At 40.8% G+C, this 25,785-nt stretch overlaps 1 protein-coding gene across 6 annotated transcripts in view; it reads right to left on the reverse strand.

The window, feature by feature from the left end:
* The window catches only part of RNF111 (ring finger protein 111), a 123,581-nt gene that overhangs the window by 49,698 nt on the left and 48,098 nt on the right, over positions 1–25,785 (reverse strand). For all 6 annotated transcript variants that reach the window (XM_066275604.1, XM_066275603.1, XM_066275611.1 and 3 more), the window contains exons 2-3: positions 11,760–12,649; positions 302–428 (exon numbers count right to left, since the gene is read on the reverse strand). In XM_066275604.1, the coding sequence (XP_066131701.1) occupies positions 302–428; positions 11,760–12,630 (998 nt within the window). In that variant the 5' untranslated portion in view covers positions 12,631–12,649. The remainder of the gene's footprint in view (positions 1–301; positions 429–11,759; positions 12,650–25,785) is intronic.

Below are 25,785 nucleotides of genomic sequence, written 5' to 3' on the forward strand. Positions count from 1 at the left end.
GCACACAGGAGAAGCGCCCATCTGCTTCTCCACCCCTCCCCCTCTCCTTCCTCTCTGTCTCTCTCTTCTCCTCCCACAGCCGAGGCTACACTGGAGCAAAGATGGCCCGGGCGCTGGGGATGGCTCCTCGGCCTCTGCCCCAGGCGCTGGAGTGGCTCTGGTTGCAACAGAATGACGCCCGGGAGGGGCAAAGCATGGGCGTGCCGGGTGGATCCCAGTAGGGCACATGCGGGAGTCTGTCTGACTGTCTCTCCCCGTTTCCAGCTTCAGAAAAATACAGAAGGAAAAAAAAAAATCTTACCTATAGCTTTCTCCAACTGTTACAATCTCCACTTCACTGTCGGTTGAGGTAACATTAATTTCTTCATTGGCAGTGACCTGGGGAGTGGAGGAAGCTTCTATCACCACAACATCTTCATCAATACTTCCTGGAAATAAAAAGAAAAACATTTTAAAGGGTATCTGCCTGTTAGCTAATTCCTATATCATATACATACATACATACATACATATATATATATATATTTTTTTTAGAGGAGAATGGGAGAGAAAAAGAGAAAGGAAATGGGAATGGGGAGGAGGAGGGACAAGGGGGAGAGGGGGAGAAGGAGGGAGGGACAGAGGAAAAGGGAGTGAGGGAGAGAGGGAAAGGGAGAGAGACAAAGAAAGAAGGAGAGAAGAAGAGAGAAAGTGGGAAGGGGAGAGGGGAGAGGGAAAGGGGGAGACTGAGAAGCATCAACTCCTTCTCCACTTAGTTGAGCCCTTGACTGCTTCTCATATATGCCTTGACCAGTGCTTGAACTGGCATGCTCAGGATCAAGCTGATGACTCAGAGATCCAGCTGGTGACCTGGGCTCAGCGACCTTGGCACACCACAGGATGATGCTCTATCAACTGTGTCACTGGCCAGGGCCAACATATAAAATTTTTTATTTTGACTTTGAAGACTATAAAATTCATTATAAAAGTAAAAATCATGTCTGTCAAAATGAAAAATTTTTTTTTGGCCCTGGCCGGTTGGCTCAGCGGTAGAGCATCGGCCTGGTGTGCGGGGACCTGGGTTCGATTACCGGCCAGGGCACATATGAGAAGCGCCCATTTGCTTCTCCACCCCCCCTTCCTTCCTCTCTGTCTCTCTCTTCCCCTCCTGCAGCCAAGGCTCCATTGGAGCAAAGATGGCCCGGGCGCTGGGGATGGCTCCTTGGCCTCTGCCCCAGGGGCTAGAGTGGCTCTGGTCACGGCAGAGTGACGCCCGGAGGGGCAGAGCATCGCCCCCTGTGGGCAGAGCGTTGCCCCTGGTGGGCGTGCTGGGTGGATCCCAGTCGGACGCATGCGGGAGTCTGACTGTCTCTCCCCGTTTCCAGCTTCAGAGAAAATACAAAAAAAAAAAAAAGAAAATTTTTTTTGTGTGTGACAGAGACAGAGAGAGAGACAGGAAAGGGACAGATAGGGACAGACAGACAGGAAGGGAGAGAGATGAGAAGCATCAATTCTTCGTTGCAGCTCCTTAGTCTCCTTAGTTGTTCATTGATTGCTGTCTCATAAGTGCCTTGACTGGGAGACTGCAGCAGAGCAAGTGACCCCTTGCTCAAGCCAGCGACCTTGGAATTTCAAACCTGGGTCCTCTGTGGCCCAGTCTGACACCCTATCCACTGTGCCACTGCCTGGCCAGGCTGAAATGTTTTCTAAAAACAGCTGAACACACAGTGAAAACAGGACTAAGCACTATTACTCTCTGAGCTGAGGTCTTCAGGTGTTTATTTCCTCTTCTTTTTTTTAATTTATTTATTCATGTTAGAGGAGGGGGGTGAGAGAGAGAAAGAGAACGCAAGAAGGGGGGGCATCAACTCCCATATGTGCCCTGACCAGGCAAACTTGGAATTTCAAACCAGTGACCTTAGCGTTCCAGGTCAACACTTAATCCACTGTACCACCACAGGTCAGGCTATATCCTCTTTTATAGCCCTTGTTTGATCTTTACTTTTAGTGGTCTCCATATAAATTTATATATTATACAGAGATAGTAACATTGTAATATCTAAAGGTACTGATTTAAGATGTTATATAAGATACATTCTATAAAATATTTACCCTTTAATATCTAAAATAAACCCACATTTGCTATATATTTTCTCCAAGGTTGTATTTTTACATGATATGGAATTCTTTTAAAAAACAAACATACTAGCTTGACCAGGTGGTGGTGCAGTGGATAGAGTGCTATCCACTGGGACACTGAGGACCCGGGTTCGAAATGCTGAGGTTGTCATCTTGAGCATGGGCTCATCTGGCTTAAGCGCGGGCTCATCTGGCCTAAGAGCGGGCTCATCTGGCTTGAGCACGGGCTCACCAGCTTGAGTGCAGGGTTGCCAGCTTGAGCATGGGATCGTAAGACATGAACCCATGGTCACTGGCTTGAGCAAGGGGTCATTGGCTCAGCTGGAGCCCTCCAGTCGAGGCATGTATGAGAAGCAATCAATGAACAACTAAAGTTCTAGCTGATGCTTCTCATCTTTCTCCCTTCCTGTCTGTTTCTATCTCAGCCTGTCTCTCTCTGCCTCTCTGTCTCTCCTCCCCCCCAAAAAGAAAGAAATACATATAATGGTTTTTTAGTTTTGGTATATGAAATCTGTATTTCTGTACATTTTTTTTTGCCTAAATTATTCTCCATTTGGAAAGTGCTTCCTTATTTGAAGGATAGATACATATTATATTTGGTTCAATGTGTTTCCTTAATTATTTACTTCATCTAGAATTCATTTTCATTTATAGTATTATATAAGATTATAAATAGAATCTAGACCTGCCCCTTCCTGGCTAACTAGCTATTACTAAACCATTTCTTGAAAAATCGTTTCTTTCCTCCCATTAAATTTGGTAACTCCCTTCAATATTCTTGTATGTTTTAAGCCACCTATTAATCCCCTTTGACCTAGAGTCTTGAGTCTGGGTAACCCCATTTTTAAAGCAGCTTTTCTGAGGTACTACTTGCATACTTTAAAACTCACATTTTGTCTCATAGAGATATTTGCACACACATGCTCATAACCAAGAGGGAAAAGTAATCCAAATGTCCATCAGAGGATGAATGGATAAACAAAATGTGGCATACACATAGAATGAAACTATTCAGCATTAAAAAGAAAGGAAATACAATCACATGCTGCAACATAAATGAACCTTGAGAACACTATGCTGAGTGACATAACCCAGTCACACATACACGCAAAAAACAAAACAGAAAAACACCTCCATCCTTCCACAGATTCACAGGAAGGAGAATGGTGGGTACAAGGGCTAGGGAGCAAGAGGAAAAGGAAAGTTGTTTGATGGGTATGAAGTTTCATACTGCAAGATGAAAGAGTTCTGGAGATCTTTTTCACAAAAAAATGAAAACATTTAACACTAAACTCTATATTTAAAAATGATTAAGATAATAGAAAAATTATGCTCTATTGCTTCTCTCGCTGGATTTTCTACAAATCTGGTGAATGTTTTTATTTAGACATTCCTCTCTCTTCATTACTATCACCTGTCAATGTAAAGGTCAACCAACAAACTATAAACTTGTAAACTACAAATTATGTATTAAAAATACTGAGAGCTAAAAATTACACCCATTTTAAGTGTACACTTCATTGATTTTAGTAAATTTATAGAGCATAACTATCACCTCACTCCAGTTTTATAACATTCCTAATCCCTACAAGAATTCTGCATGCCCTGTTGCAGTCAATCACCATCCCTCTCTACTACCCTACAACTGACCTATTTTCTGTCATTAGGGATTAGTTTGTATCTTCAAGAGTTCTTTAAAAAAGAGAGCCATACATTGCATACACTTTTGTGTCTGGTTTATTTCACTCAGTGTACTTACTCTGAGATTTATTCATGCTGTCATATCAACAGCTCATTCTTTTTCTTGCTGAGTTATTATCTTATCATATGAATATATAATTTGTCTATCATTCTCTTCACGGACACCTGGATTTTTCTCGCTTTTGGCTATTTTACAGAAAAGGCTTCTATGAACATTTGTCTGTAAGTATTCATTCATACATGTACTGTCATTTCTCTTGGGTAAATACTTATAAATGTAATTTCTAGGTACTATGGTAAACTTATGTTAAACTTTTTAAAGAAATGCCAAGTTCTTTTCCTAAGTTGCTATACATTCCCACCTGGAAAATGAGGGCTCCAGTTTCTCCACAGACTCATCAATAATTGTTATTGCCTCTTTTTTTATTATATAGTGCACTTCATCGTGGTTTTGACTTCTATAATAACTCAGGATGCTAAGCATTTTGTCAAATGCTTAATAGCTACTTTGATGAAATATCTATTCAAATCTTCTGCCCCAGATTAACTTGGACTTTGGTTTATTGTTGAGTTGTAAGAGCTCTTTATACATTCGAAATAAAAGTCTTGTATCAGATATACTATTTATAAATATTTTCTCCCAGTCAGTAGCATGTCTTTTTATTTTCTTAATAGTGTTAATGCAGTCTTTAATTTTGGGTTTTTTTTGTATTTTTCTGAAGCTGGAAACGGGGAGGCAGTCAGACAGACTCCCGCATGCGCGCGACCGGGATCCACCCAGCAAGCCCACCAGGGGGTGATGCTATGCCCATCCAGGGCGTCACTCTGTTGCGACCAGAGCCACTCTAGCACCTGGGGCAGAGGCCAAGGAGCCATCCCCAGCGCCCGGGCCATCTTTTGCTCCAATGGAGCCTCGGCTGCGGGAGGGGAAGAGAGAGACAGAGAGGAAGGAGAGGGGGAGGGGTGGAGAAGCAGATGGGCGCTTCTCCTGTGTGCCCTGGCCGGGAATCGAACCCGGGACTTCCGCACGCCAGGCCGACGCTCTACCACTGAGCCAACCGGCCAGGGCAATGCAGTCTTTAATTTTGATGAAGTCCAAATTAGCAATTCCTTTTAAGATTTTATTTATTCATTTTAGAGAGAGGAGAGAGAGAGAGAGAGAGAGAGAGAGAAAGGCTGGGGGGGGGAGGAACAACTCATAGTTGCTTCTCATGTGTGCCTTGAATGGGCAAACCTGGGGTTTTGAACCAGTGACCTCAGCATTCCAGGTAGATGCTTTATACACTGCGCCACCACAGGTCAGGTGCAATTCCTTCTATAAATCATGTCTTTGGTGACATATTTTAAAATTTTCTGCCTGCCCTGGCCGGTTAGCTCAGTGGTAGAGCATCAGCCTGGCGTGCAGAAGTCTCGGTTCGATTCCTGGCCAGGGCACATATGAGAACCGCCCATTTGCTTCTCCACCCTTCCCCCTCTCCTTTCTCTCTGTCTCTCTCTTCCCCTCCTGCAGCCAAGGCTCCATTGGGGCAAAGATGGCCCAGGCGCTGGGGATGGCTCCTTGGCCTCTGCCCCAGGCGCTAGAGTGGCTCTGGTCACGACAGAGCGAAGCTCCAGAGGGGCAGAGCATCGCCCCCTGGTGGGCAGAGCGTTGCTCCTGGTGGGCGTGCCGGGTGGATCCCAGTTGGGCGCATGCGGGAGTCTGTCTGACTGTCTCTCCCCGTTTCCAGCTTCAGAAAAATACAAAAAAAAAATTCTGCCTAACTGAAGGTCACTGAAATATTACCTATGCTTCTTCTGTAAGTTGCATAGTTTAGCTCTTACATTTATTAGTTTAGCTCTTACATTTATGTCTATAATCCATTTTAACTTTTATGTGTGACATGATGTAAAAGATCAGATCTAAACTCATCTTCCTTGCATGTTAATCTACAATTGTCCAAATAACTAGTTGAAAAGACTAAAATAACTATTTTAATACCTACTAGATTCAGGTTTTCCTAATTATTGTTCATGATTATACATATAATCAAGGGTAAAGGAAAAAAGTCTGAGATTTGGACTGGAGTGGCACTGCAACACTAATGAAGTCCTGACATGTCTAATATTTTTTTATATATAAAAATATATATTTATATTTATTTTTCTCATCCAAGAATATATCTTGTTATCTATCAAAGTCATCTTTTATAAATCTCCAGAAAAACTGTAGGATTTGGTTTGATTATAAATGTAACTATTCACAGAGGCCAAATATACTCCATTAAGATTATTCATAGCACTTTATTCTCTTTGCTGCTTTTGTAAATGATCTCCCTTTTTTCATCATTATTTTCTAATAGTGTGTAAGTATTCCACTTATACTTCGTTCTTTTTTTTCTTCTTTCTTTTCAAGTGAGAGGAAGGAAGACAGAGGGATTCCCGCATGCACCTTGACTGGGATCCACCTGGCAACCTCCATCTGGGGCAGGTGCACTACTCATGTGGGGCCATGCTCAGCAACCCAGCTATTTTTAGCACCCGAGGCTGAGGCTTCAGGAAGCCATCCTCAGCACTCAGGGCCAACTTGCTTGAACCAATTAAGCCATGGCTGTGGTAAAAGAAGAGAGAGAAAAAAAGAGAGAGAAGGAAGAGGGGTGGAGCAGCAGATGGTCACTTCTCGTGTGCCCTGACTGAGAATCAAACCTAGGACATCTACACGATGGGCTGACACTCTACCACTGAGCTAACCAATCAGGGCCTGTATTTATTTTTATCCAACTTACTGAACTCTTGCCTAGCACAATGACAACAAATGGTTCAACACTCTCATTGCTGAATGTGTGCAGTCAACATTTCTTCATCCAAGGTACTATTTCTTCTTTCTTTTTTTTTAAAAAAAATTTTACTTATTGACTTTAGAGAGAGGCAAGAGAGAGAAATGGGGGTGGGAAGGGGCAGGAAGCATCAACTCACTCATAGTTACTTCTTATATGTGCCTTGAGTGGGCAAGCCAGGGTTTTTATTTATTTATTTATGTGTTTATTTATTTAATTTTATTTTATTTTTTACAGAGACAGAGAGTGAGTCAGAGAGAGGGATAGACAGGGACAGACAGACAGGAATGGAGAGAGATGAGAAGCATCAATCATTAGTTTTTCCACTGCGCGTTGCAACACCTTAGTTGTTCATTGATTACTTTCTCATATGTGCCTTGACCATGGGCCTTCAGCAGACCGAGTAACCCCTTGCTTGAGCCAGCGACCTTGGGTCCAAGCTGGTGAGCTTTGCTCAAACCAGATGAGTCTGCACTCAAGCTGGCGACCTTGGGGTCTCGAACCTGGGTCCTTCCGCATCCCAGTCCGACGCTCTATCCACTGCGCCACCTCCTGGTCAGGCAAGCCAGGGTTTTGAACAAGCAACCTCAGCATTCTAGGTCGACACTCTACTGGTACATTGTGCCACTGCAAGTCAGGCAAAGGTACTATATTTCTTGGCAACCTAGAATTTCAAATCTAATGCATCTCTACAGAATCAGACATTTGCACTACTTTAAAAGCTGGCCAGTATCTAGAGGAGGTACAAGCCCATGACAAGGCTTTACAACACATTCTCTTTACAACACAAACTCCAAAGAGGAGAACAAATCAGGTACTGACAAATCAGAGGCAATAAAAGATGATCTGATTTGGAGAAATTTATTTTTAAATATTTCATAATATATTTATATTTTGGAATATCTGCAAATTTTATACTAATTAAACAGAAAAAAATAAGATTCAAAATTATGAGATGTGCAAATTTTTGAAGTAGTTTCTAAGTTCTAAAGATTACACAGAGACATACTGAGGCATACTGAGGTGTAGGATATATTTTTAACAGCATAAATATAGCTTATAAGCAGAGAGAACAAAATAGCAGCACTTAAGCGGCTACTTAAAATAGTATTCTAGATTCAATTTCCAAATCACCTTTTTAATTCTTGCTTCATAATCGTGTACACAATGCAGCTTAAAGTAGTAGTACAAAGGGAATCATATACTTAAAACTAAAATAATATATTTAAAACATACATATAAAAATCATATATTTTTATATATATAAATCTTGGGTTAAAAAAACCACAACTTCCCTTATTTTAATTCCCCAACTGGACAGTACCATTCTTTTTATTATCATCATTACTAAATGAGAGGCAAGGAGGCAGAGAGACAGACTCCCACATGCACCCCAACCAGGATCCACCCAACAGGCCCCCTATGGGGCAATGCTCTGCCCATCTGGAGCCACTGTTCCATTTCCCGCAACTGAGCTATTTTAGCATCTGAGGTGAGACCATGATGCCTTCCTCAGCACCCAGGACCAACCTGCTCGAATGAGCCATGGCTGCGGGAGGGGGAAGAGAGGGGAAAAGAGAGGGGGAATAGTGGGGTAAAAAAGGGGCAGAGAGAGAAGAGTGAGGGGTGGAGAAGAAGATTGTCATTTCTTCTGTGTGCCCTGACCAGGAATTGAACCCAGGACTTCCACATGCCGGGCCAACACTCTATCACTGAGCCAACCGGTCAGGGCCAACATTACCTTTCTACAAGGAGAAAATCTGTATCTCCATATCAACATCATTAGTGATTTCTCTCCATGTATATGTAACATGAAATTTCCTTAAAAGCTTATAAAAAATAATGACCTAACATTATTAAACAAAGTCAACTACAAATGTAGTATTTTGTTTTGTTTTGTTTTTTGTTTTTTGTTTTTTACAGAGACAGAGAGTGAGTCAGAGAGAGGGATAGACAGGGACAGACAGACAGAAATGGAGAGAGATGAGAAGCATCAATCATTAGTTTTTCATTGCGCGTTGCAACACCTTAGTTGTTCATTGATTGCTTTCTCATATGTGCCTTCAGCAGACCGAGTAACCCCTTGCTTGAGCCAGCGACATTGGGTCCAAGCTGGTGAGCTTTGCTCAAACCAGATGAGTCTGCACTCAAGCTGGCGACCTCGGGGTCTCGAACCTGGGTCCTTCCGCATCCCAGTCTGACGCTCTATCCACTGCGCCACCTCCTGGTCAGGCTACAAATGTAGTATTTTTGAAATTCCAATGATAACGTGATACAAAGCTAGCTAATGCATTAGAATTCAATTTATATAATTTTTTGTGATCAGATTGTGTAACTAGAGGTTATATAAATAATTCACTTAGATACTCATGTTTTGTGCTTAAACAATCCCTCTTTTTCTAAAATTGATAATTACTTCAGGAGACAAGCATAACTTCAGGAGATGAGAAACTGCTAACTGATTACTTCTGGGTAATAAAACTGGCACCTAAGAAAAGAGAAATTTTATGCTTTCTTGGTACTTTTAAAATTCCACACCATTTGAATATTACTAAATCATTATTTTTTTTTTATACTTGATTTTTTTTTTAAGATTTTATTTATTTATTTTAGAGAAGGCGGGGGAGAGGGAGGGGAGGAGCAGGAAGCATCAACTCCCATATGTGCCTTGACTGGGCAAGCCCAGGGTTTCGACCCGGCGACCTCACTAAATCATTATTTAACAAAACAAAAACCTGGCCTGTTGTGGCACAGTGGATCAGGTGTTAAGCTGAAATGCTGAGGTTACCAGTCTGAAACCCCCATCTTGCCTGATCAAGGCACACATGAGAAGCAACTATGAGTTGATGCTTTCTGCTTCTATAACCCCCCTCCTTTCTCTCTGTCTCTTCTAAAATCAACAAATAAGTTCTTAAAAACCCAAAAAACTAGTTTAAAACAAAACAGGTGTCTAGAAACCAGAAAACATCAGGAATCCTTGGTTTCAACTTCTGGATTTGTATTTCCAGAGACAAATATTTAAGGTTAATGTCTGAAAATAATGTAGGTTAAGTAATGTAATTCTTTCAAAAAAGGTAATAAAACACCAAATGCTACAATAAGTATTAAACACGATTTTAAAATGAATTCTAGAGTTTTCATTTATCTTGAATACCTGAGAATATATGAACTCCTTTCCTCCTAGAAACAGACACTGATACTGACCTTGATTTACTCAATTGCCTCCTACAAACATCAGCTCCTTGGAACTTCTGCCTCATACCACCAACTACCCTGGCTCACTAATTTATCAAGCAGAATTGGGCTCTGCTGCTCCCTCTGCCCAAACTCCTCACATTTTAACCAAATGAGAAAAATGTGAAATGTGACAATTAAGCAAGACAACTCCTATTCTCACTTCCTTCTTTCTTAAGACCTTAGGGAGGCCCTGGCCAGTTGGCTCAGTGGATAAAGGATCCGCCCAGTGTATGGATGTCCCAGGTTCAATTCCCAGTCAGGGCACACAAGAGAAACGACCATCTGCTTCTCTCCCTGCCCCCTCCCACCTTTCTCTTTCTTCTCCCTCTTCCCCTCCCACAAGCAGTGGCTCAATTGGTTCAAATGTCAGCCCCAGGTGCTAAGGATAGGTCGGGTGGTCCACGTGTGGGCCTCAAACACTAATAATAGCTCGGTTGATTCAAGCATCAGATACAGTTAGCGAGGAGATCCCAGTAGGGGTACGTGCGGGAGTCTATCTCCCCTTCTCTCACTTAAAAAAAAACACAAAACCTTATCTCAGTGAACTCTTTTCAAAACAATTATGGTAAGTTAAAAAAAAATGAACTGAATATGGCTAAGACAAAATTAAGAACTAAGTTACTGGTTCAGGGTTTGGCAAAGGAATCCTGGAAAAAAAGGAACCCCGTAAAGGAGAAAAGCAGGAATAATGGCATATTTGCACAGTAAAATAGCAGGCTCTACCTTTAACAAGCAGGACATTAGGCCAAGACTGAGAATAACGGTGTCAGTATTAAAAGCTATAATCTGGCACCTTCTCCCTCTCAAGAGGACACCAAAACCTTGCCCTTTCCCCTCATCGGCCCCCCAGGTATGTACCTTTGCCTTTCTCTCTGCTAAGCTTCTCCTAAGCCTATGTAGCGCAGCTAGCTCACTTCTATTACCTCTGTGACTTTTTTGTGTGTTTGTGCGCGGCTCTGACTCGCTCCCTCTGTGACTTTTTAAATAAACTTTCTCTTATAATTTGAAAACAAAACCAACAACAAAAATATCCCCATAATCTTAGCCCTTTAAAGAGCTCTCCCTATCCCCCATCTTCTTATACTGTCAAAGTAATTAATCTTTTACCTCAGTTCAGATTTTATTCCTTAAAGCTCACTTCAATTTCTTTTAAAATACAACAAACTGTAAAATGATATCTATAGAACATACTTAAGAGACGGTACATAAACTCATCCTAGTTAAATATAACAGTACTTGAGGGGAAAGAGCGCAATTGAGCTCATCCTCTTATCAATTCAATTTTAGCTGATTAGTCATAGGCTTTACCGAGCACTGTCAAGCCTAATGTTTGTGTTCAAGTATTAGAATAAAAGTTACCTCTCAAGTATATGAAATTACTTTTCAGTTATAAAGAACATGACAAGTTAATAGTAAACAATAAGAACAGAGTACTTAAAGGAAAAAGAATATTAACTTGTCTTTTTTAGCGACTGAAATTGCTTTTACTGTGGTTGAATGTGAAAGAATCCATCACACAGCTATCTGAAAAAGTACTCGTAAAATTACACATATTAAATAAAGAAGTACTAGAATAAAAACTGTACTGTAAATCAACTCATAAAATATAGTCTAATAGGTATAAGATGGTAAAAATGATTTTCTAAAAAAATTAAAACCTCTGGCTTTACTTATGTCAGAAAAACAGAAAACTTTAAAATTTATTAGCTTAGAACTGGAGTCATGATTTAATACCACAGGTGATCATTTATTTATATGGCTTAAAAATAAAAGTTAAAAGAGCCTCATATGTCTTCTAAATACAGTGATATCACTAAAATGTAGAAGAAAATAAGCACAAACAAGATGCGATAACCTCCATGTTTTACTCAATTTAAGAAACATTTTTACCTGAGGGAACAGCTGGATTGTTCTGGTGGTTTTCACTAGTAGAAACAAATAAATCTTCTCCTTCAGTTGATGAGCTCGAAGAGGATTCACTGCTGAGGTCATTTTCACTGGAACTACTAGAACTGGGGAGCAACGCATATTTTCTTCGGGCTAACACTTCCCGTTTTTTTCTCTGCATTAATATCCTCTCTTTCTGTTTCTGTGTCCTCTGTGAGGAATTATTTTTTACAAATCTCTTTCTGCATGGAAGTCTCCTTAATGAACTATGAAAACAGGGTCTTTTCATTAACAATCCTGAAACGGATTCTGTCTCAGTTGGAGGCCATTTTTGGGACCGTGCACTATGAGTTCTACTTTTAGCACTCAGAATTGCCTGGGAATGTCTTACAGAGACTCCTTTATCCTCATCTGAAGTCACAGTATCAGAATCTCCAAAATGCAGGCTAGATGAAGGAGAAGAAAGACAATCACTAAAAGAGGAATCATTGTCTTCATCACTTGGTGCTTCTAGGTGTTGCCTCAATCCTAATATTCCCTGGTTTTCTTTAACACAGTTTTGCATGTATGAAGGGCCAGCCTGTTGGCTTTTGCGTTTTTTCCTCACAACACTTTTTTCTTGGTCTTGTTGGTTACCATTCATATCCTTCTCTTGTTTTTGAGAATCATCACACAGATGAGAGAATTCATTCCCCACTTTACTATTAATCATCTCAACTCCTGCAGGAAAACTTTTGGCTGCCCCAATGGGCTCTGGATGCAAAAGGATCCCTTTCAGACTCTCCTGTGTCTTTGGTGCATCAGAAGGAATCTCACTCTTCATATCCACTTTTAAGGTATATAGCTTGCTATATTCAGGAGTCCATCGAAACATGGGAAACTTTAAGGACGGCCTAGAAGACACAATTAGGTATTAAAAACATTGTTAATGTGTTTTATTATACTATTTAATTAAAGAGTACTCAAATTCCACTAAAAACATTCCTGTAATAGGGCAAAATTGCCTTTTCCTCATCAGGATATAAAATGGCTGTAATGAGTCAATTTACTCTTATAAAACCATTTTTATTTTACCTTTACCCATATACCCAATTTTTTCAAAATAAAGATCACAGAATATAAGCTTACTTGAAAACTTCTGTTAACCAAAAAACTGATCTTAATGTGTATCTCCCTACCTTTAGCAACATACATATTTGGTTAAAATCAACAACTTTTACAAAACCTACTACAGTAAAAATAGACAAAAGGATTAGAATTAAAAAGACTTTGATTAGTCAACAATGTTTTTCTCCTGGTATTACATTTTACTTTATTATTATTATTATTATTTTTTAAATTAAAGAATCTTTTTTTTTTTTAATTTTTTTTTTTATTTATTCATTTTTAGAGAGGAGAGAGAGAGACCGAGAGAGAGGAAAGACAGAGAGAGAGAAGGGGGGGAGGAGCCGGAAGCATCAACTCCCATATGTGCCTTGACCAGGCAAGCCCAGGGTTTTGAACCAGCGACCTCAGCATTTCCAGGTCGATGCTTTATCCACTGCGCCACCACAGGTCAGGCTATTATTTTTTTTTGATATTTTTCTGAAGTTGGAAATGGGGAGGCAGACAGACTCCCGCATGCGCCCGACCAGGATCCACCCGGCACGCCCACCAGGTGGCGATGCTCTGCCCATCTGGGGCGTCGCTCTGTTGCAACCAGAGCCATTCTAGCGCCTGAGGCAGAGGCCACAGAGCCATCCTCAGCACCCGGGCCAACTTTGCTCCAATGGAGCCTTGGCTGCAGGAGGGGAAGAGAGAGACAGAGAGGAAGGAGAGGGGGAGGGGTTGAGAAGCAAATGGGCGCTTCTCCTGTGTGTCCTGGCCAGGAATCAAACCCGGGACTCCTGCACGCCAGGCCAACGCTCTACCACTGAGCCAACCAGCCAGGGCTGGTATTACATTTTAAAGTGATAATAATTATATTAAATATTCCTGAACATTTAGGTGGTTATTATGTTAGATAAATTACTATAAATAATGAACCAAAATGAATACAGCTTCTTTCCCATGGCCTTTTTTTCCTTCATACTACTACTCTATTCTCTCATGAGAGTCTGAACTTACTGATATATGGTAGGCACAACAACTGCACTTGAGAAAGTTTTAGATATATACAGGGAGACTCAAGTCAAGACTGTTCAGTTGCTAAAGATGATTCATTCAAAGCTGCAGAGCAGAACATAAAATCAAACTTCCTACAGCTAATGTAAGTATTAAAATCATTCAACCTCTGGTACTTGAAATTAAAACATTATATCAATGCAATGTACATATCAGAACAATGATAATGTAAAAGTTGTAAATATCTTGACTTAAAATGGAACATATTCATCAGAAAGGTAGTTAATGTGACAAAGAGATTTACTGACACTTGAAACCTATGTAATTTTATTAACCAAAGTTACCCCAATATATTCAATTTTAAAAAAGAATTCTAGCCTGACCAGGCGGTGGTGCAGTGGATAGAGCAGGGGTCCCCAAACTGCAGCCCCCTGAGGCCATTTATCCGGCCCCCACCACACTTCCAGAAGGGGCACCTCTTTCACTGGTGGTCAGTGAGATGAGCACAGGAGTACTGTATGTGGCGGCGCTACAAAGCGCAGCGTCGCTCATGTACAGTACTACTTCCGGTGATGCGGTATGCACGCGTCACAGCTCCAGAAGCGCGTCATATCACTTGTTACGGCTAGCAGTGACAAATATGGAACCGAACATTGACCATCTCAGCCAAAAGCAGGCCCATAGTTCCCATTGAAATACTGGTCAGTTTGTTGATTTAAATTTACTTTTCTTTATTTTAAATATTGTATTTGTTCCCGTTTTGTTTTTTTACTTTAAAATAAGATATGTGCAGTGTGCATAGGGATTTGTTCATAGTTTTTTTTTATAGTCTGGACCTCCAACGGTCTGAGGGACAGTGAACTGGCCCCTTGTGTAAAAAGTTTGGGGACCCATGGGATAGAGCGTTGGACTGGGATATGGAGTTCCCAGGTTCAAGACCCTGAGGTCACCAGCTTGAGCACGGGCTCATCTGGTTTGAGCAAGGTTCACCAGCTTGAGCCCAAGGTCGCTGGCTCGAGCAAGGGGTCACTCAGTATGCAGTAGCCATCCCCCCAAACCCCCTCCCCAGTCAAGGCACATATGAGAAGGCAATGAACAAACAACTAAGGTGACGCAACAAAAAATTGATGCTTCTCATCTCTCTCCCTTCCTGTCTGTCCCTCTCTTTGACTCTCTGTCACTGTGACAAAATAAATAAAATTAAAAACCAATAAATTTAAAAAAAGAACTCTAGTAGTGTAAAATATGATAAACAATGTTAACATGTGTACCTAAAGTTTTCACTGAAGTATAATATAGACACACATATTCAATGAATTCTCACAAAGTGAACATATCTATATAACTAACCGAAAACCTTAAAATAAAGAAAACATAAGATAACCAGCTCCACAGAAATCCCTTTCCAGTCACTTCACCCCACCAGGAATTTTAAACCATTATCCTAACCTCTAACACCATAGATTAGTTTTGTACTTAACATGCACATTTAAACTATCTTCTGGCCCTGGCCGGTTGGCTCAGCAGTAGAGCGTCGGCCCAGCGTGCAGGAGTCCCAGGTTCGATTCCCGGACAGGGCACACAAGAGAGGCGCCCATTTGCTTCTCCACCCCTCCCCCTCTCCTTCCTCTCTGTCTCTCTCTTCCCCTCCGGCAGCCAAGCCTCCATTGGAGCAAAGATGGCCCGGGCGCTGGGGATGGCTCTGTGGCCTCTGCCTCAGGCGCTAGAATGGCTCTGGATGCAACAGAGCGATGCCCCAGAGGGGCAAAGTATAGCCCCCTGGTGGGCATGCCGGCTGGATCCTGGTCGGGCGCATGCGGGGGTCTGTCTGACTGCCTCCCTGTTTCCAGCTTTGGAAAAATGAAAAAAAAATTTTTTTAACTATCTTCTAAAAGGGGATTAAGGAACATTTATAGAAAGTTTTTTTCCTTCTCCACAAATGACAGTTATAGGAATATACAACCTCACAGGTCTCCCACTTTATTTCAGTATTTAACTATTATCAGAACATATGACTGTAATTTTAAAAAGAAACAGTTTACTTCTATTAACAAAAATCTCTATCTTCTACTGTCATTATTGACAAAGCCAGGAGTTGCTGTGTCCAAGATCAGCCATCAGGCGCTGTCTGGAGTGCAGCTGGATAAGCAATGATGGAGGAACATAAAAATGAGTGACCTTATATCTACAGTCACAACAATGCTCAACTTACAAAAGGCAGCCTATCCGACAGCAATCACCATAATTAAATTCAAGAAAACAGAAGTTACAATGATAAGGCACACGTACATGTGATTAAGATTCAGGGGGCCCACTACGGTGGCTTTCACAGAAAATACAGATAATGATAAGTGTTGCCAAAGAACCCTCATACGCCTGACCAGGCAGTGGCACAGTGGATAGAACGTCGGACTGGGATACAGAGGACCCAGGTTCGAGACCCCGAGGTCGCCACCTTGAGCGCGGGCTCATCTGGTTTGAGCAAAAAGCTCACCAGCTTGGACCCAAGGTCGCTGGCTTGAGCAAGGGGTTTACTCAGTCTGCTGAAGGCCCATGGTCAAGGCACATATGAGAAAGCAATCAATGAACAACTAAGGTGTTGCAATGAAAAACTGATAATTGATGCTTCTCATCTCTCTCCGTTCCTGTCTGTCTGTCCCTATCTGTCCCTCTTTCTGACTCTCTCTCTCTCTCTGTCTCTTAAAAAAACAAAAACAAAAAACCCTCATATGTGGCTGATGGGAATGTAAAATGATGTTGGCACTTTGGAAAGCAGTTTGGCAGTTCCTCAAAAGATTAAACACAGATTTTCCATATAATCCAGCAATTCCATTTCTAGGTATACACCAAGGAGAAATGAAACCCTACACACAAATATTCATAGCACCATTAGTCATAACAGCCAAAAAAATGTAAACAACATAAATGTCCAACAAAAGATGAATAAGTAAATTCATATAATGGTTTATTACTCACTAATTAAAAGAAATACGAGTACTGATTCATGCTACAACATGATATGAACCTCAAAAATACTAAGCTAAGTAAAAGAAACCAGTCACAAAAGACTACATATGTTAAGATTCTTTTTATAAGAAATGTCCAGAATAGGCAAATCTACAGAGATAGAAAGTAGATTATGATTGCCTAGCATTGGGATATTAGAAGCAATGAGGTATTATAGCCAAAGAGCATAGGGTTTATTTTCAGTGAACTGAAAATGTTTTAAAATTGTGGTGATGGTTGTTCAACTCTGAATATTGTGAAAACCACTGAAATGCACCCTTACAAAGGAAAAATTCTATGGTGTTGTGCTTTGTACTCAAGAAAACTGTTGCCAAAAAAAAACTAAGAGGGCAAGCATCAAGTTTTCTGGACATCAGATAACATTTGATCAGCATTTAAAATCATGTCATTCAGAAAGATCTAGGGTTCCTCCAGAAGTCCGTATCTCCCAGAATTTGTGTTGACTTGAATCTCTGAGAAGAGTACAAATATTGATCGACTTACAACCTTTGCAACTTCCGATCATTCGACTTTACGACCACAATAGCTAGCCACGACTGCTCGCGTCTGGCAGTGCAAGCGTGGCCCAGCTGAGCGTATGACAATGCAGACCAGCTTCCAGCAGCACTACCATCTCCGTGTTCACCATTTCAACTGTTATCCCAGACTCGGTATAGCAATTTGTGTTTTGTGTCTTGGATATTTTTCATCAAACCCCTCCCAAGATGTCTACCAAGAGGAAATAGTCTTTGCAAATATTAAACCAGTTGTACTGGTAATGCAGTGTTTTACTTAAATCTGACGAATGTAAAAATAAGAAACAAAATGGTGTAGAGATGATACAAATGGCATAAAATGAACAAAGAAAATTATGATATATAACAATAATGAAAGAAAATTATGATAATGCCCTGGCCGGTTGGGTCGGTGGTAGAGCATCGGCCTGGTGTGCAGGAGTCCCGGGTTCGATTCCCGGCCAGGGCACACAGGAGAAGCACCCATCTGCTTCTCCACCCCTCCCCCTCTCCTTCCTCTCTCTCTCTCTCTTCCCCTCCCGCAGCCAAGACTCCATTGCAGCAAAGTTGGCCGGGGTGCTGAGGATGGCTCTGTGGCCTCTGCTTCAGGCGCTAGAATGGCTCTGGTTGCAACAGAGCGACGCCCCAGATGGGCAGAGCATCGCCCCCTGGTGGGCGTGCCCGGATGGATCCTGGTCGGGCGCATGCGGGAGTCTGTCTGACTGCCTCCCCGTTTCCAACTTTAGAAAAATACAACAACAACAAAATATATATATATATAATTATATACTGTATAAATATCCAAACTATCACAATCAATTGAAATAATAATTAATAAAATGAGCTTGAAGGGGTTATATCGCAAATAAAACAATTATTTCATTTTTTAAAAAAAAGAAAATTATGATAAAATATGACTTAAAGATTTTTATAACATCATTTCACAGTACTATACATATAGCCCACTCAACTTATGACCAAATCGTGTTAGACCGTGGAACCATTCGTGGTCGTTAAGTCGAGCACTAGCTGTATATGCTGAAGGAAAAAAATTGCCTTAGATTCCTTAGCCTTAATTACTAAATCACCCTGTGGGTCTTGGTAATGGAGACCCTGAGAGGCAATGAAAAGTTGCCAAAAGTACAGATAAATTCTGAGAATAGGAATCCATAAGTGAATTTATAAAGAAATGATTCATAGCATAATTTACTAAATTCAATTTCTTTTCCATCAGTTTGTACCCTGAAGCCAAAACAAGGAACCCTTTATGGTTAACTCTGCTCTGGTTTTTGGTGATATTTTTTCCCTGCTTAATTGGAGGGTTGAAGGAGAAGGCAGACAGGTGGTGTATGGTGTGTGCAATGTGTTGGTATACAACAGTAACTATTCTGTGAGTTATGTAACATTCCCTATTATCTGAGATGTTCCCACCACCCAAGTACAAATTCATGCTCCATTTTGAACTGAGAAAAAAAGGGTGGAGTAAGTTCACAAAAAATATATAAATAAATAAAATACCAGTGCTGCCTGGCCAGATAGCTTGGTTGATTCAAGCATTATCCTAAAGCTCAGAGGTTGCCAGTTCGATCCCCGGTAAGGGTACATGCAGGAGGAGCTCGATGTTCCTGTCTCTCTCACTCTCTCTCTCCCTTCCTCTCTCACTAAAATTAACCCAAAAAAAAAATATATATATATATATATATTTATTTATTTATTTATTTATATATATATATATTGCTACATTTTTTAACTGAAAAGCCAGAAAAACTAACAGGATCAATAAAGACGGTTCCGAACTATTTGCTAAAATCATAATCTAGTCTTTTGCATCTAAAAATTACTGACTGATCTAATTTACAAAGACAGCAAGTATGTTCTAGATAAGACTGTTGCAAGCTGGTTGGCTCAGTGGTAGAGTATTGAACCAGTATGTGGAAGTCCCGGGCTCCATTCCCGATTAGGGCACACAGGAGAAGCGACCATCTGCTTATTTTCCCTTCTCCTACTGCCCTCCTTCCTCTCCTGTAGCTATGGGTCAATTGTTGGCCCCAGGCACTGCGGATGGCTCTATGGAGCCTCTGCCTGAAGTGCTAAAAATAGCTTGGTTATGAGCATTGGCCTCAGATGAGGGTCGCTGGGTGGATCCCCATTGGGGCCCATGAGGGAGTCTATCTCCACTCCTCTCACTTAAATTAAAAATAAATAAATAAATGAATGAGTGAGCTAATGAATGAATGAATAAAATAAAAGGTGGCCCTGGCCGGCTGGCTCAGCGGTAGCGCATTGGCCCAGAGTGTGAAAGCCCCGGGTTCAATTCCCAGTCAGGGCACACAGGAGAAGCACCCATGTGCTTCTCCACCCTTCCCCCTCTCCTTTCTCTCCATCTCTCTCTTCCCCTCCTGCAGCTGAGGCTCCATTGGAGCAAAGTTGGCCCAGGCACTGAGGATGACTCCATGGCCTCCACCTCAGGAGTTAGAATGAATCCAGCTGCAACAGAGCAACGCCCCAGATGGGCATAGCATCGCCCCCCTGGTGGGAATGCCAGGTGGATCCTGGTCAGGCTCATGTGGTAGTCTGTCTGCCTGCCATCCACCCCACACCACCCCAACCCTGCTTCTCACTTTGGAAAACTACTAAATAAATAAATAAATAGCCTGGCCAGGCGGTGGCGATGGGGCATTGGGCTGGGATGTGGATGACCCGGGTTTGGGACCCCGGGATCGCCGGTTTGAGCACAGGCTCGTCTGGTTTGGGAAGGGCTCGCCAGCTTGAGCCCAGGGTCACTGGCTTGGTCCGCTGTGGCCCCTCAGTCAGGGTACATATGAGAGAGCAGTTGATGAACAATTAAGGAACTGCAATGAAGAATTGATGTTTCTCATCTCTCTCCCTTCCTGTCTGTCTGTCCCTCTCTCTGACTCTGTCCCTACCATAAATAAATAAATAAAAGATTACTTCAATACTGAAACCCTAATACTACTCTCTCTTTGTACTGCTTTAATTCAATTATTTTTTTTTTGCTATCAGTGTGATGGCAGCATACCAATTACTCCTGATATTATTGTAGTATTAATCATGACCAAACCTTGCATGAAAAAAGCAAAATAGCTAAACATGCTAACTTTCAAAAATGAAAAGGGTTAGAATTTGGCAAATTACACTATAATTAAATTCATATTAGCAGAAGCGGGGGTAAAAAACCCCATTAAGATTACGAATCTAACTTCGATAAACTCTACTTCTTTTTTATAATACAGTCTTTTTTTTTTTTTTTTTTTTAAGTGAAAGGAGGGGAGATAGTGAGACAGACTCTCATATGCGCCCTGACCAGGATCCACCCAACAAACCCTATTTGGGAATGACACTGAAATCAACCGAGCTAATTTAGTGCCTAAGGTAGGGGAAGAGTAACATATAGTCACTTCTACTTCTAAACTGGCTTAAAAACACTCATTATTATTGAGCCTTCACTACCAATGATAACTATAATTACATAATAAATAAAATTTGATGATTAATTTTATGGAATGCTAAAGGAAAATCTTACGGATTTTTTAAAAATCCGTAAGAGGCCTGACCTGTGGTGGCGCAGTGGATAAAGCGTCGACCTGGAAATGCTGAGGTCGCCGGTTCAAAACCCTGGGCTTGCCTGGTCAAGGCACATATGGGAGTTGATGCTTCCAGTTCCTCCCCCCTGTCTCTCTCTCTCTCTCTCTAAAATGAATAAATTAAAAAAAAAAAAATCCGTAAGATAGTTTTACATTTTTCTATAAAAGTTTGATATTGTCAGAAAATGATCTGGAAATATATCCATTATATTTCTTTGTCATATAATTAAGCTGGACAAAATGAATATTTGCACAACAGGAATATTACTTTGGGCATGTTTTAACTTTTTAATTCTCTTTTACTGGTATTTATTTTACTATGAGCCAGTTAAGAATAATCAATCAAGTGCCTGACAGAATACTCTCTCCTACTGCCTAACAGCTTTAATACCCACCAACACTTATAGCTAGATGAAAGCATAATATACTTTATTACGAATTCCAAACAGTCAAAATTTCATTAGCAAGATATTTTCTCCCAATAGGCGTCATTCTAGGCTCATAACTGCATTAGCAAAATACCCTAAATAAACTAAATTTCTTAAAGAGAGATTTTTACTCTAATAGGAGGAAGTTTCACTCAGAATAACTATTGTGGAACTGCCAAGACTTAAACTCAACTTCTTTTAGGAAGCTAGATACAAAATAATGTGAAAAAATACCAACTGTCAGGGCAAGCTACCCTGAGCTGACAATAAAGTTCAGAAAATAGACTATTACCTATCACTAAAAGATGCATTTGAATTCTTGTTAAGCAAGGGAATCAAGATGAAATAAATTACAAATAAAAGAGGTAAGTATAGATATAGTGTTATCAGAGCACAGAAGAAACTAAGACAGTGTAAAGGACTTCCAAGATAAAAATCATGCAAAAATGCATTAACACTATGCATTTGTTGAACCAAAAGTTCCAGCAGGTCTATGATCCATAACAGGAACTCCAAGAAACACTGGATCAGTGGTCGGCAAATTCATTAGTCAATAGAGCCAAACAGCAACAGTACAACGATTGAAATTTCTTTTGAGGCCCTGGCCAGTTGGCTCAGTGGTAGAGCGTCAGCCTGGCGTGTGGAAGTCCTGGGTTCAATTCCCGGCCAGGGCACACAGGAGAAGCGCCCATCTGCTTCTCCACCCCTCCCCCTCTCCTTCCTCTCTGTCTCTCTCTTCCCCTCCCGCAGCCAAGGCTCCATTGGAGCAAAGATGGCCCGGGCAAGATGGCCCGGGCGCTGGGGATGGCTCCATGGCCTCTGCCTCAGGCGCTAGACTGGCTCTGGTCGCAACAGAGCGACGCCCGGATGGGCAGAGCATCACCCCCTGGTGGGTGTGCCGGGTGGATCACGGTCGGGTGCATGCGGGAGTCTGTCTGACTGCCTCCCCGTTTCCAGCTTCAGAAAAATACAAAAAAAAAAAATTTCTTTTGAGAGTCAAATTTTTTAAACTTAAACTATATAGGTAGATACACTGCTTACTGAGGTAGCGCCCACACGTGGTATTTTGTGGAAGAGCCACACTCAAGGGGCCAAAGAGCTGCATGTGGCTCGCGAGCCGCAGTTTGCCAGCCAGGGCACTGGATCAACATACTAACATTCTAAAATCAAAATTACAAAATACACTCACAGTGCTAACCTTCAAAGAAGTCACAGATTGAGGAAAGAGACAAATACATATTACAAGGTGCCAAAGTGAAGACACTACAAGGACACCTAATCAAGATTATTAAGGATGATAAATGGGGAAGGCTTGAGGAAGGAATCCATAATTTGAAGGATAAATAACTATCAGACGAGGGGATGAGGGGTTAACAGTACAGGTGGGGTATAGCTGGAGCAAAGAGGCAAGACATTTTAAAATGTAAGACAATGAGCAAACCTTAAAAAAAATCTAAAACTAAAAAGTTACATCATCATGGTTGCATTGTAGTTGGATCATCTGCTAATATTGTGTGAAAACAATTACTAAGATTTTGTTAAACTTGTGATAGGAAATACCCACTGATACCATCGTTAGCCCAAGTTATCATAATTTTTTGCTTGTGCTATTGCAATGGTAGGCAAACTCATTAGTCAACAGACAACGACTGAAATTTCTTTGGAGAGCCAAATTTTTAAAACTTAAACTATATAGGTAGGTACATTCCTTACTGAGGTAGCGCTCACACATGGTATTTTGTGGAAGAGCCACACTCAAGGGACCGAAGAGCCGTATGTGGGTCATGAGCCGCAGTTTGCCGACCAGGGTGCTATTGGAACAGGTTCCTAATTTTCTCAGTTTTACTAACAATTCATTTGTATTCAGTAAACTGGGTGTACTCTAAGACTATAAATCAGATAGTATAATCCTGCTAAAAATTTTCCAAGTGGTTTCCAAATATCTCAAAAAAAAAAAAATCCAAACTCTTTACCACAATTTACAAAATCCTTTCTAATCTAGCCTGATCGGTGGTGGCACAGTGGATGTCAATCTGGGATGCTGAGGTCCCAGGCTCGAAACCCTGAGGTCGCTGGCTTGAGTGCAGGCTAGTCAGCTTGATTAGGGGATTGCTGGTTTGAGCAGGGGATTATCAACATGAGCCCAAGGTTGCTGGCTTGAGCAAGGGATCACTGGCTGGGCTACAGCCCCTCCAGTCAAGGCATGTATGTGAAGCAATCAACGAACAACTAAAGTGATACAACTATGTGTTGATGCTTCTCATCTCTCTCCTCCCTCACTTACTCTCTTCCCTCCCTCACTTACTCTCTTCCTGTCTCTCTCTCTCCCTCTCTCAAAATAAAGATATTTTTTTACGTAACAAAAAACAACTTAATTTAAAAAATAAGAGTAAAGTCTTCAGAGAATAAAAAGGAAGCTGCTCTAAAAAAATTCCTAAAAAAAGGAAGTTCTGACAGTTTGATGATAAAGTGAAACAAGCCATTTAGTTTGTCAATGTAGTTTTACAAATACTTTTTATGATTGACTACCTAGAGTAGTCAAATTCAGAGACAGAAAGTAAAATAGTAGTTGCCAAGTGCGAGGGGAAATGGAAGTATTAAATGGGTATAAAGTTTCAGTTGAGAAAAATGAAAAAATTCTAGATATGGATGGTTGCACAATGTAAGTACATTTAATGCCAAAAAGTACACACTAAAAATAATAAATTTTATATTATGCATTTTATTAACCCTTCCTCAAAATCTTTGTGCATTTAATCTGTTTCTCAGAGGATCTAATAATACACACTCCACTTAAAGAATCAACCTTTTTTCCCTAGCACTCAATATCACATCTTGATTTTTTTTTTAATTTTCCATTGATCTGCAAGAAAAGAGATAGGGAGGAAAAAAGAGGGGGTAGAGTGGGGGGGGAGAGAGAGAGAGAGAGAAGGAAGCATCAACTGTCAGTCCACCCAATTGTTCCCTTTAGTTGTGCACTCATTGGTTGCTTCTCATATATACGCTGACCAGGGATCGAACCCACAACCTCCACACACCAAGACAACACCACTCTATTCAACTAGGCCACCCGTCGGGGCCAAATCTTGATTTTTCAAAGTACTTAATTTGCCTATAACTACAATGACCTTATTAGCCTGTATGTTGTATATTGTACAAGCCCCCTCACTAGCATGCAAGTTCCGAGAAAGCAATCTCCCTTATTCACTGCCTGATTTCTAGCAAATAAAACAGTTGATTGGCACACAATAGGCACAAAATGAAGTTTTGTAAATTGCATTAATCAGTAAAAGAATGAATCAACAAAATTTTAAACTGCTGTGTTTCTGGCTCGGTAACTAAGAATATGGTGATGCCAATGACTAAGACAAGAAAGAGAAAAGAATATGAAGAGTGAGAACAGTAATACCCTAGACAGGTAGCTCAGTTGGTTTGAGCATTGTTCCGATAAGCCAAGGATGCGGGTTCCATCCCTGGTCAGGGCACTGAATGCATAAGTAAATGAAACAACAAATTCATGTCTCTCTCCCCACCCCCAACCCTGCTTCCTCTTTCTCTAAAATTAGTCAGTTATAAAAAAATAATAGTTATAACAAAATAATGTAAATAATAATGTCTAAGACTTCTTGAACAACTACCATGGCCCATACTCAGTTACAGGAGCGCTAGAGCCACAGAAGACTTGTATCTTATATTTGGAGATCCAATAAGCCGTTAAAATAGAAAAACTGATCAAAAAGAGAACAGCACGGTACAAAGATATTTCTCCTCCTCTATAAAACTGGAACCTAAACTCCAAGTTACTTCTTGACTCACAGTTATTAAATAGAAAAGTGATTGCATCTTCCAGAAAATCTACAGAGACCACTTTTCATGTCTCTGAGGACATCATGGTCAAGGTTAAAAAATAAATCTTCAAACCAAAAAAACCCTGGCTGGACTCTGCTTCACAAACGCGTTCTGTTTGGCCTGTTCAATTCAGAAAAAAATCAGATTATCCTCCCTCAAAAAAAGCCTAATGGTTAATGGTAAAACACTATTGGCATTCTCTTTAAAATCAACACCAAGAAAGTTTCATCACCATGTAACATTCATTGTTTTAGAAAGACTAGTAAAGTCAATCAAACAAGATTATAGGCATTAATAATAAAAAGAAGGTGTTTTTTGGTCATTATTTGCAAATGGTAACAGATGAGACTGACAGAAAAACCACTGGAGACAGTAAGAAAAGCCAGTTACATAGATGATTAGCACAATTACACTACAAAATCAATGATTTTCCTTTAAACAAACAGTATCTAGTTAAAAATATTACAGTATAAGAAAAATATGCCACTCAAACTACAGTGAAAGGATTTAATATTGCACATCA

Source organism: Saccopteryx bilineata, chromosome 4 (assembly GCF_036850765.1).
Source record: "Saccopteryx bilineata isolate mSacBil1 chromosome 4, mSacBil1_pri_phased_curated, whole genome shotgun sequence".
Classification (NCBI taxonomy): Eukaryota; Metazoa; Chordata; class Mammalia; order Chiroptera; family Emballonuridae; genus Saccopteryx; species Saccopteryx bilineata.